Consider the following 17,601-nt stretch of genomic DNA (forward strand, 5'->3'; position numbering starts at 1 on the left):
AGGTGCGTTTAAAACAAATAAATGAAATCAATAAAAGCGCTCAGAGTTATGAAACATAAATGCTGACATATGGTAATATAGATGTTCTTAAAATAATAAAATAGGTTACAACAACAAACCATTAGAATCCATGGGATCCAGCACTTAGTCATAGTAGTATGCATATAAAAAAGAACAAGTAATAATAATAGCGAGACAGGGGTTAATTAATAAAAATCAATTAAAATGCTATCTGATGGTGCAGTGGATGGGAGTTGGAGAGAATCTGTATATAAGTTCTTAGTAGTAGTGGGATCTATATCTTAAGTTAGATATATGAATTAAAATTATAAGTTAGATAATGAGCTTCAGGTCTGGATGGACCAGGAGGGGGGGGACTAATGAAGATAGGTAGTGGGAAAAGTACCAGTTAAGAGCTATATATAGAAAAAGTGGGTAGGGTATGCTTATATGCCAAATTGATAGTATGGGGGAATCCATTCCCAGTGTTACTGGGTGGGTAGAAAAGGGTCCGATGTAATGATGTCGTTTAGATATCTATAAAATATGTGGGGACGCCAGGGGTAGTGGGATCCTGGTGAAGTATGTAGGGGAGCCAGGGGTGGTATTAGGTAAGTAGGAATGGTCGCCAAGGGCCAGAACAATATATCCTATTCAGGTGGGTCCCTGTATGTGTCTCTATTTGGGAGTCTATAAGGTTGTATGGGTCTGTCATATAAGGGCATTTGGGCCTAAGTGGGGACCACGTGCGGGTATATAGAGGTATCATACCTTATGACGGAGCCTGGAGAGCCTGAGCGCCAAGCCGATGGCTCTATTGATGGGAGTTTAAATGTATCCGGGCTCAGGAAGTGGAGATGGCTTGGCGGGGGGCGTGTGTGGTGAGAAGGCCTATCGGGTAAGGGAGGGGGCGTGGTTTAGGTCCAAGCCTCTTGCCGATTGGTGTGGCGGCTGGGGAATGGAGCGCTGTGTGTACCAAGCCTCGCATTCAAGAGAGGGTGGACGGAGCCGCTTGACGTGCGTCTGTACGTCAGGGCTGAGAGCGGGCGCATGCGCGCGGATCAGGAAACGCCATGTTGGTCTAGGGCATGGCTGGCTATATGACGAGGGGGGCAGAAGGAGGAGCTGGATTGAAAAAAGGGGGAATGGTACATAGTATATTAAAAACCACAGACAAGAAAACACTTGTGTATGCATTTAAGATAAACATGTAAGACACTTAGTTCTAAGTGAGTGTATAAAATTAAGATATGTGGGGTCAGTCAGACCTGATGTGTTGCTGCCATCTTATGGCCACATTAAGAACTATGTGAGAAATACTAGCACCGTGCCTTCTTGTTAACTAGCTGGAATAATTGCAGTTATAAAATAGCATGAAACATTAGCAGAATGACTATTATCACACATTCCATATACCTTGGAGATATTGTTAAGATTTAAAAACATATATATAAAAAGAGGAATATTCACATCCGACAGTGTAATAGATTTTTTTATCATGTCAATACTGATTCATAGATCCTGAGTAATGTAAGAACGTAGATGTGATTATGTTACTAGTATCCTGAGCTCTTGTTTACACCTTCTTATCAGAGGGTGGGGGAGGGGAAAAAAAAACTTTTTCCTAGTACGTGTGCAATCCATATATTTCTGGAGGACTTCAATAACGTTAAGACGTAGTTGATTGGATAAACCTGAAATAGGGATGGGAGGGGGGGGGGGGGGGGTTGGGGGAGGTGGACTGGGAAGGGATAATGGAGGGAATGTCTATGGTACATAGGGATGGGGGGAGTGGGAGCAGGGTTAAGAGAGTCCGAGGGTAAAGGGGGAGGGGGGGGAGAGAGAAAGGAGGGAAGGAGAAGGGAGGGGGGGGGGGGTTTAGAAGGGAAAGGAAAGGGTGGGGGAGTAAAGGGGAAGGGAGGGGGTGGGGGCAGGGGGAATGTATGTGGAGAAGGCATCTGGAAGTGGAGGATAGGCCATGTAAGGGAAATTATATTATAAATTGTGTTCGAGGCAGATGTTCAGCCCCTCTGGATGTAGAGTCCTGAGTTTGAATACCCAGTACATCTCTCGTGCTTTGAGTCTTTCTTTCCTATTCTGGATATCTGGGGGTATGTATTCGATTGGACAGACTTTTATTCCTTTGTGGTCTTGATTGTGTATTTCTTTGCAGTGCCTTGATAGTCCATGTTTGGTGAATCCCTTGTTGATGTTTCGCCGATGTTGTCCCCATCTTGCTTTCAGTTGTTGTGTAGTTCGCCCTATGTATTGCAGGCCGCATCCGCATGTTAGTAGGTAGATGATGTAGTCTGATGAGCAGTCCATCCTATGTGTGATGTTATAGATATCACCTGTAACCGTGGATTCAAACGTCTTTTGGTGGTTGTGTATCATCTGACAGCAAAGGCACATCTTTTGTTTACATTTTTGGACTCCTGGATTATCTTGTTGTTTAGGGGTCACTTTTAATTTGGTGTTTTTCAGTTTGCTTGGGGCCAATTCGTTTCTCAGGGTTTTGGCCCTTCTAAAAATGCAGTGTGGTTCCTCATTTATTTCCTTCTTCAGATATGGATCGTCTTTTAATAGTGGCCAATGTTTCTTTAATATTTTTCTCACAGATGTGTGGTTGTTGGAAAACTTCGTGATGAAATTGGTTTGATTTTGGATCTTTTTCGAATCTGTAGGTTTTTCTTTTTCCACTAAAAGTGCTGGTCTCTCTGTATTTCTTGCTCTTTTCCTGGCGGCTGTGATGAGTCTTGTGGGAAAGTTTTTTTCCTTGAATTTGTTTGTGAGTATTTTTGCTTGTGTGTCGAATGATTTTATGTCTGTACAATTCTTGCGAATCCTTAGGAACTGTCCAAAGGGAATATTGTTTTTCCATGGTTTATGGTGATTGCTCTTATAATTGATATATGCATTAGAATCCACAGATTTGAAGTAGTTCATGGATTTTATTTTGTCGTTCACTGTGTATAGGGTTACATCTAAATATACGATCTTTTTCTCATCGTAGTTTGAGGTGAAGGATATTCCCCAATCATTATTGTTTAAATAGTTGACAAAATTGTCTATTGATGTTGTGTCGCCTCTCCAAATAAGGATCAGATCATCTATATATCTTCGATAGTATATAATGTTAGATGTAAAGGGATTTCCTTGCTCTATTAGTAGAAGTTCCAGGAGGCCCATTGTCAAATTTGCGTAGCTGGGAGCCAAGCTCGACCCCATTGCTGTTCCCCGTTTCTGTACATACATGGTATCCATGAATGTAAAATAATTGTGTGTTAGTATAAACTTGATGCCTTCAATGAGGAAGATTTTTTGTTTCCATGGGATCTTTTCGTTCATCATCAGGAAATACCACACCGCTTTCAGTCCGATTTTATGGTGTATATTGGATTATAAAGCAGACACATCTAAGGTTAGCCATTTGTAGTTGGTTGCCCAGGGTATATCTGTGAATTCTCTGAGTAGTTGTGTAGAATCTTTTAAGAATGAGGGCAGCTCTCTTACCATTGGTTGTAAATGATGATCTATTAGTTCCGACAGATGTGAGGATAGTGAATTTATGCCAGCTATAATTGGTCTGCCTGGTGGGTTAATTATAGATTTGTGGATTTTGGGTAAGTGGTAAAAATGAGCTACAGTTGGATCTTGTATAAGTATGAAGTCTTTCTCTGATTTGTTTAGGATTCCTTCTTCGAGGGCGTCCACCACTAGGTTCTTTAGTTCATTTTTGTAGTTCTCGGTGGGATCTTGATCTAGAATACCGTAGTATTCAGTGTCTTTTAATATTCTCTCTGCTTCTGCGATATAGTCCACTTTATTCATCACTACGATTCCTCCCCCCTTATCTGCTGGTTTCACAATGATTGTGGTGTTGTTCTTTAGACTTTTGATCTGTAAGGAAACGCGGAAAGGCCGCCGTCTCTCGAGGTGAGGCGGCTGTTTCCGCGTCCAGCATGGCGTCACAACGCGGAAAAAATGCCGCATGCCGCATAGGCAGTGCGGCGGAATCCGCATTGGTAACGGCGGAATCCGCATCAGAGGCGGCCCCCGCACTAGATACATTGCATGACAGTACTGGTGTGGCTGGGACTGATAGTCCACCAAGATTCAGACTTACACGCGCGCGAGCACAGAGGCAGAGTTTAAATAGCAGTTAGAAGGGTGTCGGCTGACCAGCTGGGTCAGCTGACAAATTCCACTGCTCTCATTGGACCAGCAATTAGGGAGGTCCTGGAAAGGTCCTAGAGTATATATACTGCTGGTTGTTCACTTGCTCTTTGTCTGGCGTGCGATCACATATGTGGGAGCACCCAGATCCGTAGTCAGATCCTTAAGTGTGCCGGGACCAGCTGGAGCTGTAATCCTACACTTAGCTAGATTATTGATAGCTAAAGTACTAGTTTGATTGTGATTATCTGTTATGACTTTTGCCTGCCTCGACTATCCTCCTGAACTCTGACCTTGTACCTCGATATTTCTGATACTCTGTTGCCGAACCTCGGCTTGTTCCTAGACTCTGTTTCTGCCTCCTGATTTTGTACCCCGATATATCTGATACCCCGTTGCCGAACCCTGCCTGTACTTTGACTCCGCCTTTGCCTACTGTATTTGTACTTTATCTGTCCGTGTGTGTACGACCTGGCTTGTCCGACCTTGAGAACCGACCTCACGATTGGAGGCGGTTTCCAGTCCTGTTAGTGACACTTCTTCCTGAGTGTCACTCTCGGACTTTCCTTCCTACTGTCAGTCTGACTCCTCCCGTCTTGGAGAGCTCAGGTCTGCGGAAGGAATCCGTGCAGTTCTCCTTGCTGCACTGAGGCCTAGGCCTCCTAGTGTTACTGTTACACCAAACACTACACTCTACTCAGGCGAACAGAGGTTAGTTTGTATATCGGATTATCGGTGAGACTGCAGATCACTTATAATCTGGTATATATCTGTATTTCCGGTGATACTGCAGATCACCGGTAATCAGATACTCTCTGCGCCCACCGATCGTTACAGAACGCCAGACCAAATACAAAATGGACGCAAACACTGATTGTCTGGGTGTACTTGCCACTTCGGTGGACAACATCAATCAAGTACTGGGCGCCCACATGACTCTTATTGATGCCCTATCAGGGTCTGTACAAATCCTCCAGACATCAGTGGATCATGTGCGATCCTCTCCTAGCTCTGACATACGTATGCCTGTACCTGAAAGCTTTTCCGGCCACAGATCTGACTTCCGGAATTTTAGGAGTAGAGTATTGTCCTATTTTGAGTTGAGACCCCAATCTTCGGGTACTGAGACCCAGAGGGTCACGTTTATAAAGACTTTGTTGTCCGGCGACTCCCAGTCTTGGGCATATAGCCTGCCCGCCGGAGACAAAGCTCTTACCTCTGTAGAGGAATTCTTTAAAGCTATGGCGGTAATTTACGACGATTCGGACCTTGCTTCGACTTCTGAGCGGAAGCTCAAGCTTTTGTGTCAAGGCGAAGGTCCGGTCGAAGATTACGCGGCCGAGTTTAGGAGGTGGTCAGTTACGGCCAGGTGGGACACTTATGCCCTATTAGATCGTTTCTTGTCAGGGCTGTCCGATGAGGTCTCTGATTTGATGTTAAGCCAGCCCGAGCCCAGAACAGTCGATGAGGCCATCTCAGCGGCCATCCGAATCGACCGCAGGCTGCGCTACCAAAAACAGACCAGGGGTAGTTCCCGTGTCAGAGGGGTATCTTACACTACGGTCCCAGTGACTCCACCTCCTACCATTTCACCTTCTCCCGTCTTGCCTCCATCCGAGCCGATACAGATTGCTCGGTCAAAATTGACCCAGGTAGAGCGAAGACGGAGAATGACCGAACAGCTGTGTCTGTACTGTGCTGAAGGGGGGCATATAGTACAGAACTGCCCTAACAAGCCGGGAAGATGCTACCGGTTAGGAGTGGTAGGGGGTAGCACCCTAGGTGCCCGGCTCATACCCTTAAACGAAAAACGTTTGCTCCTTCCCTGTATGATTACATGGGGGGACAAATCTGAAGCCACAGAAGCCTTTGTTGATTCAGGCTCCGCGGCTAACTTTATGAGTTCAGAGTTCGCAGAGAAGTTGGGCATTCCGCTCACCTCAGTAAAACCACCTATCCAGGTTACTGCTGTGGACGACTCCCCGCTGCAAAGGGACCGTCCGCTGTCTCAGACACCAGAGGTGGAAGTCACTATTGGGGTTCTGCATAACGAAAGTCTAAGTTTCTTTGTATTACACATGACCACCTCCACAATTGTTTTAGGAATGCCCTGGCTGCAGCTCCATTCGCCACAAATTGATTGGGCTACAGGACAATTAACTAGTTGGTCAGACTTCTGTTCCCAACAGTGTCTAGGGAAGGTGACTTTAGGTCAGACCAAGTTGCATGTGGAGGGGGTTCCCGAGCAATACTCCGAGTTCTCAGATGTATTCTGTCCCAAGGCTGCTGACAAGTTACCTCCTCATCGCCCTTTCGATTGCCCCATTGATCTCCATGCCGGTTGTATGCCCCCTAGGGGTCACCTGTATAATTTGTCTGGACCAGAGAAAATAGCGATGCAGGAGTACATTCGTGACAATTTAGCCAAAGGGTTCATTCGCCCCTCCCGGTCGCCTGCAGGGGCCGGTTTCTTTTTTGTTAAGAAAAAAGACGGAGGGCTGCGACCATGCATCGACTACCGTGGCCTGAATAAAATCACGGTGAAGAATCGTTATCCGTTACCATTGATAGACGATTTATTTACGCAAGTCACGAACGCTAAGATCTTTTCAAAATTAGATCTGAGGGGTGCATACAACCTGGTCCGCATTAGAAAGGGTGATGAATGGAAGACGGCCTTCAACACTCCCGACGGGCATTACGAGTACTTAGTGATGCCCTTCGGGTTGTGCAATGCGCCAGCCGTCTTTCAAGAATTAATCAACGAGGTATTCAGGGAGGTGTTGGGTAGATTTGTACTAGTATACCTTGACGATATACTAATCTATTCCAACAACCTCCCCGAGCACAGGGTCCACGTTAAATTCGTGTTGGACAAATTGAGGCAAAATATGCTGTATGCCAAGGTGGAGAAATGTATTTTCGAGGTGACCACTGTCACATTTTTAGGGTATGTGATCTCCACCTCAGGCCTGTCAATGGATCCTGCCAAGGTCACAGCTGTCCTGGAATGGCCACAGCCAGTGGGGTTGAAGCCCCTGCAAAGATTTTTAGGTTTTGCGAATTACTATAGGAGGTTCATAAAGGGATACTCCACGATGATTGCCCCTCTTACCAGTCTCACAAAAAAGGGGGCAGATACCAACCACTGGTCTCCTGAGGCTGTGGCAGCTTTTTCTCACTTGAAAAAATTGTTTTGCTCTGCACCCATATTGAGACACGTAGACACCTCTTACCCATTCATTGTGGAGGTTGATGCCTCAGAAGTTGGAGTAGGGGCTGTGCTGTCTCAACGCTCTGGGTTGCAGGGGAGGTTGCACCCGTGTGCCTATTTCTCTCGGAGGTTTTCACCGGCAGAGAAAAACTACGACATAGGCAACCGGGAACTTCTGGCCATTAAATTGGCATTTGAAGAATGGCGCCACTGGTTAGAAGGGGCAGAACACACGATCACGGTGTATACTGATCACAAGAATCTGGAATACATCGAGGGGGCTAAGAGACTAAGTCCCCGACAGGCCCGTTGGTCGTTATTTTTTACGAGGTTCAGATTTATTATCACATACACTCCAGGCAGCAAAAACATCAAGGCAGATGCCCTGTCCAGATGTTTCGAATTAGAGACAGCACAGCCCCCCGCTCCTGAGTCCATCATCCCGCAGAGGCTGGTGTTAGCAGCCACAGAGACCTGGGAGGATTGGACAAAGGATTTGGGTCCCTTTCAGCAGGATGTCCCTGAGGGAAAACCGGAGGGGGTCTTGTTTATCCCACTGTCTTTTCGACTACAAGTCTTACAAATGTTTCACGCCCATAAGAGTGCTGGTCACCCTGGTGCTGCCAGAACGCAGGATCTGATTGCCAGGTGTGCTTGGTGGCCTTCTATGGCAACAGACTGCAAGGAATATGTCAGGGAATGTGCGGTATGTGCAAAAAGTAAACCCTCCCGGCAGGCACCTGTCGGTACCTTACAGCCTTTGCCCGCCCCGAGTGAACCATGGACCCACTTGTCCATGGATTTTGTGGGTGAGCTCCCCAGGTCTGAAGGCATGTCGGTCATTTGGGTGGTAGTCGACCGCTTCAGCAAAATGGCCCATTTCGTGCCTTTGAAAGGACTCCCCTCGGCCCAAGAATTGGCTGACCTATTCATCATCCACATTTTCCGGCTGCACGGCATTCCGGAGAACATTGTGTCCGATCAGGGAGTCCAATTTATCTCTAAATTCTGGAGGGCATTTTGCCACCAAATGGGCATGAAGCTGTCTTTCTCGTCAGGCTACCACCCACAGACCAATGGGCAGACTGAACGAATTAATCAATCTTTAGAACAGTTCTTAAGATGTTACGTTGCGGAGGCACAGAATGACTGGGTGAAGTTTCTGGCTTTTGCAGAATTCGCGCAAAATAATTTAAAGAGTTCTTCTTCTGGTTTTTCCCCGTTCCAGATTGTGACAGGGAGGTCGCCCAAGTTCTCCCCTTTGCCAGTTGCCTCTTCTCCGTTCCCAGCACTGGAGGATTGGCAGAGGTCACTCAGGGACAATTGGGGAATTGTTAGAGATAATTTGGAGAAAGCGTTCCAAAGTCAGAAGGGTCAAGCAGACAAGAGACGTTCCATGGAATGGAGGTTTCAGCCAGGGGATTTAGTCTGGGTGTCCACACGTCACTTGGCCCTGAAGCAGCCTTCTGCCAAATTGGGCCCCAGGTTTGTGGGTCCGTTTTCTGTGACCAAAAAGATCAACGACGTCACTTATGCCGTTGATCTTCCGTCCAGCATGCGGGGCGTAAGATCTTTTCATGTGTCCCTTCTTAAACCTGCAGTCCAGGTGGGTCCTACTCCTCCTCCTCCCGTGTTGGTAGATACCCAACCCGAATATGAAGTGGAAAAAATATTAGATTCTCGCAAGGTACAAAACTCAGTACAGTACCTCGTACATTGGAAAGGGTATGGCATCGAGGAGAGGCAATGGGTACCTGGGAACCGTATGCATGCGGATGAGTTGGTGAGGGAGTTTCATGCCTTACACCCCGAGAAACCTGGTGGGAGTTGTCCGGAGTCCACTCCTCGGGGGGGGGGGGGGGGGTACTGTAAGGAAACGCAGAAAGGCCGCCGTCTCTCGAGGTGAGGCGGCTGTTTCCGCGTCCAGCATGGCGTCACAACGCGGAAAAAATGCCGCATAGGCAGTGCGGCGGAATCCGCATTGGTAACGGCGGAATCCGCATCAGAGGAGGCCCCCGCACTAGATACATTGCATGACAGTACTGGTGTGGCTGGGACTGATAGTCCACCAAGATTCAGACTTACACGCGCGCGAGCACAGAGGCAGAGTTTAAATAGCAGTTAGAAGGGTGTCGGCTGACCAGCTGGGTCAGCTGACAAATTCCACTGCTCTCATTGGACCAGCAATTAGGGAGGTCCTGGAAAGGTCCTAGAGTATATATACTGCTGGTTGTTCACTTGCTCTTTGTCTGGCGTGCGATCACATATGTGGGAGCACCCAGATCCGTAGTCAGATCCTTAAGTGTGCCGGGACCAGCTGGAGCTGTAATCCTACACTTAGCTAGATTATTGATAGCTAAAGTACTAGTTTGATTGTGATTATCTGTTATGACTTTTGCCTGCCTCGACTATCCTCCTGAACTCTGACCTTGTACCTCGATATTTCTGATACTCTGTTGCCGAACCTCGGCTTGTTCCTAGACTCTGTTTCTGCCTCCTGATTTTGTACCCCGATATATCTGATACCCCGTTGCCGAACCCTGCCTGTACTTTGACTCCGCCTTTGCCTACTGTATTTGTACTTTATCTGTCCGTGTGTGTACGACCTGGCTTGTCCGACCTTGAGAACCGACCTCACGATTGGAGGCGGTTTCCAGTCCTGTTAGTGACACTTCTTCCTGAGTGTCACTCTCGGACTTTCCTTCCTACTGTCAGTCTGACTCCTCCCGTCTTGGAGAGCTCAGGTCTGCGGAAGGAATCCGTGCAGTTCTCCTTGCTGCACTGAGGCCTAGGCCTCCTAGTGTTACTGTTACACCAAACACTACACTCTACTCAGGCGAACAGAGGTTAGTTTGTATATCGGATTATCGGTGAGACTGCAGATCACTTATAATCTGGTATATATCTGTATTTCCGGTGATACTGCAGATCACCGGTAATCAGATACTCTCTGCGCCCACCGATCGTTACATGATCGCTTGTTGTTCTTGCCTTGTCAGGTTAGATGTGGGGCTCTTGTTGTCTAGATTCCTGAAGTCTTCTAGAACCTGATTGTAGAATCCCTCTATGTGGGGTCCTCTATACATGGTGGGATAAAAATTTGATTTATTTTTAAGTTGGGTGTGTATATATTTTTCCATTTTTAGTTCTTCTGGGTTATAGAGGAAGTTCGGTGTATCGTCCTTGTTTAAGATTATCGGGAGTTCTCCATTGGTGTTGTAGTCTTTTGTGTTTTGACCCATCCCTATGTCAGGTTTATCCAATCAACTACATCTTAACGTTATTGAAGTCCTCCAGAAATATATGGATTGCACACGTACTAGGAAAAAGTTTTTTTTGTTGTTTTTTTCCCCTCCCCCACCCTCTGATAAGAAGGTGTAAACAAGAGCTCAGGATACTAGTAACATAATCACATCTACGTTCTTACATTACTCAGGATCTATGAATCAGTATTGACATGATAAAAAATCTATTACACTGTCGGATGTGAATATTCCTCTTTTTATATATATGTTTTTAAATCTTAACAATATCTCCAAGGTATATGGAATGTGTGATAATAGTCATTCTGCTAATGTTTCATGCTATTTTATAACTGCAATTATTCCAGCTAGTTAACAAGAAGGCACGGTGCTAGTATTTCTCACATAGTTCTTAATGTGGCCATAAGATGGCAGCAACACATCAGGTCTGACTGACCCCACATATCTTAATTTTATACACTTAGTTAGAACTAAGTGTCTTACATGTTTATCTTAAATACATACACAAGTGTTTTCTTGTCTGTGGTTTTTAATATACTATGTACCATTCCCCCTTTTTTCAATCCAGCTCCTCCTTCTGCCCCCCTCGTCATATAGCCAGCCATGCCCTAGACCAACATGGCGTTTCCTGATCCGCGCGCATGCGCCCGCTCTCAGCCCTGACGTACAGACGCACGTCAAGCGGCTCCGTCCACCCTCTCTTGAATGCGAGGCTTGGTACACACAGCGCTCCATTCCCCAGCCGCCACACCAATCGGCAAGAGGCTTGGACCTAAACCACGCCCCCTCCCTTACCCGATAGGCCTTCTCACCACACACGCCCCCCGCCAAGCCATCTCCACTTCCTGAGCCCGGATACATTTAAACTCCCATCAATAGAGCCATCGGCTTGGCGCTCAGGCTCTCCAGGCTCCGTCATAAGGTAAGATACCTCTATATACCCGCACGTGGTCCCCACTTAGGCCCAAATGCCCTTATATGACAGACCCATACAACCTTATAGACTCCCAAATAGAGACACATACAGGGACCCACCTGAATAGGATATATTGTTCTGGCCCTTGGCGACCATTCCTACTTACCTAATACCACCCCTGGCTCCCCTACATACTTCACCAGGATCCCACTACCCCTGGCGTCCCCACATATTTTATAGATATCTAAACGACATCATTACATCGGACCCTTTTCTACCCACCCAGTAACACTGGGAATGGATTCCCCCATACTATCAATTTGGCATATAAGCATACCCTACCCACTTTTTCTATATATAGCTCTTAACTGGTACTTTTCCCACTACCTATCTTCATTAGTCCCCCCCCTCCTGGTCCATCCAGACCTGAAGCTCATTATCTAACTTATAATTTTAATTCATATATCTAACTTAAGATATAGATCCCACTACTACTAAGAACTTATATACAGATTCTCTCCAACTCCCATCCACTGCACCATCAGATAGCATTTTAATTGATTTTTATTAATTAACCCCTGTCTCGCTATTATTATTACTTGTTCTTTTTTATATGCATACTACTATGACTAAGTGCTGGATCCCATGGATTCTAATGGTTTGTTGTTGTAACCTATTTTATTATTTTAAGAACATCTATATTACCATATGTCAGCATTTATGTTTCATAACTCTGAGTGCTTTTATTGATTTCATTTATTTGTTTTAAAAGCACCTGTAATTGACCTGAGGAAGCGGCTTGGACCGCGAAACGCGTTGTCTATTGTGCTAAATAAATCTTCTTAACCCTTCACCAAGTGGAGTCTCTTTGTATAAAGGGAACACTAAATACACTACACGGGCGCCTCCTATCCCCTTCGAAAAACGATCTTGTATTACCCCACTTGTGGGGTTCTTCACGACTAACGAGAAGTGAAGCCTTTTTCTAAGGAGCAGCGGCCGACTATTACAAAGACCGAGTGGGGACGGGACTTCCCTACACGCCTGTACAAGTGGTTGCCTTAAAGCAACCTACACTTGTGAGTATATTTACTCTTAATTTTAATTCCTTTATCTGAAGATAATACACCATAAGGGCTCCTGGTACCCCTGCGGGTTTTTTTCTTTTCTTTTCTCTATACTGACTAAGTCTATCTCCCATTCCTCTCTCGGGGAGTTGTGCCAGCGCTGTCCCGTTCAATTTGCTGCTTCCAGAAGCCCTCAGAAACACTCGTGTCCTTGAGTACTTCCAAAGATAGGGAGCTCCGTAATACGCCAGCGCACTTTTGTGCATGGGCAGTATGGAGCCACCTGTCTTCGAAAGCACTCGGGGACATAAGTGCTTCTGGACCTTTCAGGAATCCCCCCCTTAAAAATCCTGTGTTTGCCCCTGTATGAGGCTGTTAGAACCTGGTGAGATGGACGGACACCATGCGGAGGCTGACACCGGACAGGTAAAGTATAAATGTACACATTGGGGGGGGGGGAACATTAAACATTGGGGGCAGTGGCGGTGCAGAAACGGTGAGCTCAGCCGATTCCCTGAAGATTTTATGCTGATATCGGACGGGAATCAGCCTGCAGTATACGGGCTGCGTATACTGCAGTGAAAGGCGGCCTGGGGGGGAGATTGCCCCCCTTCCCCCCTGGCCAGTCTGGGCCTGCTCTCAATCTTTCAGATTCATCCCGGTGGATCTGATCTGCAGATGACTGTTCGTTAAACAAGATGTTTATGTTATGCCCCCCCCCCCCCCCCTCAGTGCCAGGCAGCGCTGAGTGGTGGATCGGGACTCCCGATGATGTCACAACGTTGATGACGTCATCACGATCGGGGGAAGCCCTGAAGGAAATCCCGTTCTTTGAACGGGATTTCCGGATAGGCTTGATCGCCTGCGGCGATCGGAAGGGTGGGAGGGACGCCGCAGGGAGGGGAAATCATGTAGCTAGCACTAGGCTAGCTACATTATTTAAAAAAAAAAAAAAAAACACAAAAAATAGTGCTGCGCCGCCACCCTGGTGCACTTAATTGAACGCCAGGGTGGTAAATAGCAGATGCCTCAAACCTGCTACAGTTGGTCATTGGGTGACTGCAGTTCAAATGCTGGAGAGGGGCGGAGCCACAAACAGCCAATCTGATTTGTTGGGAATATACAAATGATTGCCAAGGACCCCAAAGCTCACAAACTTGGTCATTGAGTGTTTGTGTGTTAGGGTTAGAAAAAGTGGGCGGAGCCAACTCCAGCCAAATACATACCCGGCCAACGCCGGGTCATCAGCTAGTAAAGAATATTAAAGGACTTTTTTTTGTGGGTGTGTTTTTATTTCTTCACATTATACATGCTTCCGTGCGGATATAGACGCGCGTATGATGTGCAGGAACGGTAGAAGGGCATAGACTGCCCTTCTACCGTTCACATCTACTGCACTGTGCAGCAGTATGATGCGCTGGGAAGTGCTTGCGTACTGCTGCTTGCATTTTGTCCGCAAGCGCAGAGCTGATCCCATCACTGTCAATGGAAGGGATCAGAAGCGCAGCAGGCAGCGGCGCAGATGGCTGGCGATCGGATGCGCTGCGATCGGATTGCACAGCCATCTGCGTTGCTAGATGTGAATGAGGCCTAAGGGATACTACATACCCCTATACTCATTTCTCCCAAGAAGGGGGCTGACGCCTGGGGGTCCTCTTCTTAAAGTGTACCAGAGACAGCGATATGTGAAGATTTGATACTTACCCAGGGCTTCCTCCAGCCCCATAAGCATGTGTGAGCTCAGGGTGCAAAGCCCCACTCGGCCGGGGCTCCGCATTCTGGCTATCGCAGCTTGCTTGGGGAACAAGGGGTTAAAGAGGCTCAGGAGGGGGGACCCCGCCTCATTTTTTTTACATTTCCCACACTCTGAACATAAAAAGAGAGAGAGAAATAGGTAAAGTTGCCAGGGATCTTTATACAGCCATATTGCGGTTGTATAGCGATCCCTGGCCAAAGCGTTGCCACCTCGGAGGGGTTTCCAGGGGGTGAAACCCCATTATGAAAATCATTGCTCTTTCTTTTGGTATATGTAAATTTACACTACCATTAGGTTTGCTACATTATCTGTCATTTATCACATTCAAATGTATTATTTTCTGATATGAAACTTTAAAATTGATTTTCTCAAAAACTATAAGGTCTTTTTGAAAAAAAAAATTCTCCACTTGTACCCATTGTCCCCCTCCACATACCCAGAAAATTTGGTGTTTTCAGCACGTAAGGGGACTTTGCTATTAACCGCTAAATTCGGCAGCCATTCGCCTGCTATTGAAGTCTATGGAGATTTGCAGATTCTCCAGATTTTTGCGGAGATTCCGATTCGTGAACTCAAAATTTGATATTCAGCCCATCACTACACTACACTAACCCCTGGCTGCCCCACTATCATTTATTTTTCCCCTAAATTGGCCCTAGACTAATACAAATACACTACACAGTACACATATATGGACATAGGACTATGGTAGGGATTATATTGTGAGCCCCTTGGAGGGACAGTTAGTGACAAGACAATATACTCTGCACAGCGCTGTGTAAGATGTCAGCGGTGTATAAATACTAAAATATCTGATTAATAAAATAAACAGCCTGCCAGTGCCGATCATTGGCTGGCAGGCTGATCACTGGAGACGGCTGTGTACACTGGCGGGAGCGTCGCGGAGGAACAAGAAAGCCGCAGACCCGCCGCCAATCTACGGTCCGCAGCTGGTTAAAGAAATAATTATTCACTTGCTGCCTAAGACATCCCACTGCTTATAAGGTGACTTCTAAAAAAGTTAATAAATGTTATTCACAATTTCCAGCTGTTTCCAGGTTCTGGCTGGTCTGTGTATAACAACATATATACAACAGAAAGCCCCACTACTCACCAGCATAGAGGCCTGACACCCCCAGAATAAGCAGGATGAGGGGGATCATCTCCATCCTCCAGAGACACAATATCGGGGAGATCCAGAAACACCACCATGAACTTCAGAACGGCTTCCCAGAAATGACACAGCGAGTCAGTAACTCTGCTGATTGGAAGATGCTCAGTGTTCAGCCAATAGGAAAATGAGTAAGCTGGTGATCATCAGTTGTCGGGCAGAGGGTGGCTGAAGAGGTTGCAAATATAGTGTATGGAGGCTGATTGAGGGGAAAGTGAAACTAACATTTTGAGGAGTTTCACAAAATATCAGCCTGACCAGAGCTTGGCTGCAGCTACAGGTTACCTCATGTCAGGCTGGGGATAGTAGTGCACCACTAGATAATACATACAGCCTTTGGCAGTGAAAGGCCATACAAAATTCCATTAAATCAACTGCCACTCAAACGAACTCTATGCAAAAAACTTTATTCGTTGAAAAACTGTGACCATCATTCCACTAAAAACAATGAACCCTAAAAACAATCCGCTTGGCAGATTTAAACATTGGAGTACTCCAAAGAATCATGCACACTCATGCAACACTACAGCCACACTAATGCCCGGTTCACATTAGCGTTTTTTACCGTTCGGAACGTAAGCGGAACGGATGTAAATGGATCCAATGTTAAACTATGGATTCATTCACTTGCGTCCGTTGGTACGGGTGCATTCCGTACGTTCCGGCCCCCGGATCCAAAAAATGCTGCAGGCCCTAATTTTCTGGACCATTCTGCTTAGCGGAACGGATCTGGAAAAAAAACCTGCAGCATTGGGGGCAATGGGAAACAGACCGTTCCACGGGGGATAGGGGCATGGGCCGACGCAATCCTGAGCGATGGAAGGGTGAGTGTGCAGCAGCCGGGCAGGTGGGCTAGGAGGGCTAAATACATACCTAATCTTGTGCAGCAGCCGGCGGTAGAGGCTTCCTTCTTCGTCATGTGACTAGTCACATGACGCTCTGTACATGACGCGTCATGTGACTATGTCACATGACGCTCTGTGCGGAAGAAGAGGAAGCCTCTACCGCCGGCTGCTGCAGAAGATAGCATTGAAGCAGTCATTTCTGCAAAAGGATTCCCGACCAAGTATTGAGTGCATAACTGAACATAATTATTTGAAGGTTGACTTTTTTTTGTTTTAAAAACGCTTTTCTTTTATTGGTCGGATGAAATATGCTAATTTTTTGAGATAGGAATTTTGGGTTTTCATGAGCTGTATGCCAAAATCATCAGGCAGGGGTCACACTTGTCTTTCAGTTTTCTACACTTTGCAGAAAACTGAAAGACAAGTGTGACCCCTGCCTTACAGCAGCTAATGTAATTTATAGAGAAAACTGACAAATTGCGCAAGATGTCAGTTTTTTTTCTGCGTGCGAAATCTGCATTAAAGAGACTCCGTAACAAAAATTGCATCCTGTTTTTTATCATCCTACAAGTTCCAAAAGCTATTCTAATGTGCTCTGGCTTACTGCAGCACTTTCTACTATCACCATCTCTGTAATAAATCAACTTATCTCTCTCTTGTCAGACTTGTCAGCCTGTGTCTGGAAGGCTGCCAAGTTCTTCAGTGTTGTGATTCTGTGATGCATCTCCCCCCTCCTGGCCCCTCTCTGCACACTGCCTGTGTATTATTTAGATTAGGGCAGGTTCTCTCTGCTCTCTTATCTTTTACAAGCTGGATAAATCCTCCTCTGAGCTGGCTGGGCTTTCACATACTGAGGAATTGCATACAGGCAGAGCTGTCTGCCCTCTGCAGGAAGAAACAGCCTGACACTTCAGTGGAAGATAACTGCAGGGGGAAAGAAACACACAAATTATCTCTTGAGATTCAAAAGGAAGGGTGTATACAGCCTGCTTGTGTATGGATGTATTTTCTATGTGTGGACATACTGTACATCAACCTACTTCCTGTTTTGGTGGCCATTTTGTTTGTTTATAAACAAACTTTTTAAAACTGTTTTTAACCACTTTTAATGCGGCAAGGAGCAGCGAAATTGTGACAGAGGGTAATAGGAGATGTCCCCTAACGCACTGGTATGTTTACTTTTGTGCGATTTT

At 46.2% G+C, this 17,601-nt stretch overlaps 1 protein-coding gene across 2 annotated transcripts in view; it reads right to left on the reverse strand.

Annotated features, from left to right (window-relative positions):
• LOC137543596 (class I histocompatibility antigen, F10 alpha chain-like) overlaps positions 1-15,620 on the reverse strand; it is a 110,641-nt gene extending 95,021 nt beyond the window's left edge. For both annotated transcript variants that reach the window (XR_011025546.1, XM_068264696.1), the window contains exon 1: positions 15,507-15,620. Coding sequence is in view for 1 of the 2 variants with exons in the window: in XM_068264696.1 (XP_068120797.1) it covers positions 15,507-15,561 (55 nt within the window). In the remaining variant the exon portion in view is untranslated. The remainder of the gene's footprint in view (positions 1-15,506) is intronic.
• Positions 15,621-17,601: the final 1,981 nt, after the last annotated feature.

This window comes from Hyperolius riggenbachi, unplaced genomic scaffold (genome assembly GCF_040937935.1).
Source record: "Hyperolius riggenbachi isolate aHypRig1 unplaced genomic scaffold, aHypRig1.pri scaffold_113, whole genome shotgun sequence".
Taxonomy (NCBI): Eukaryota; Metazoa; Chordata; class Amphibia; order Anura; family Hyperoliidae; genus Hyperolius; species Hyperolius riggenbachi.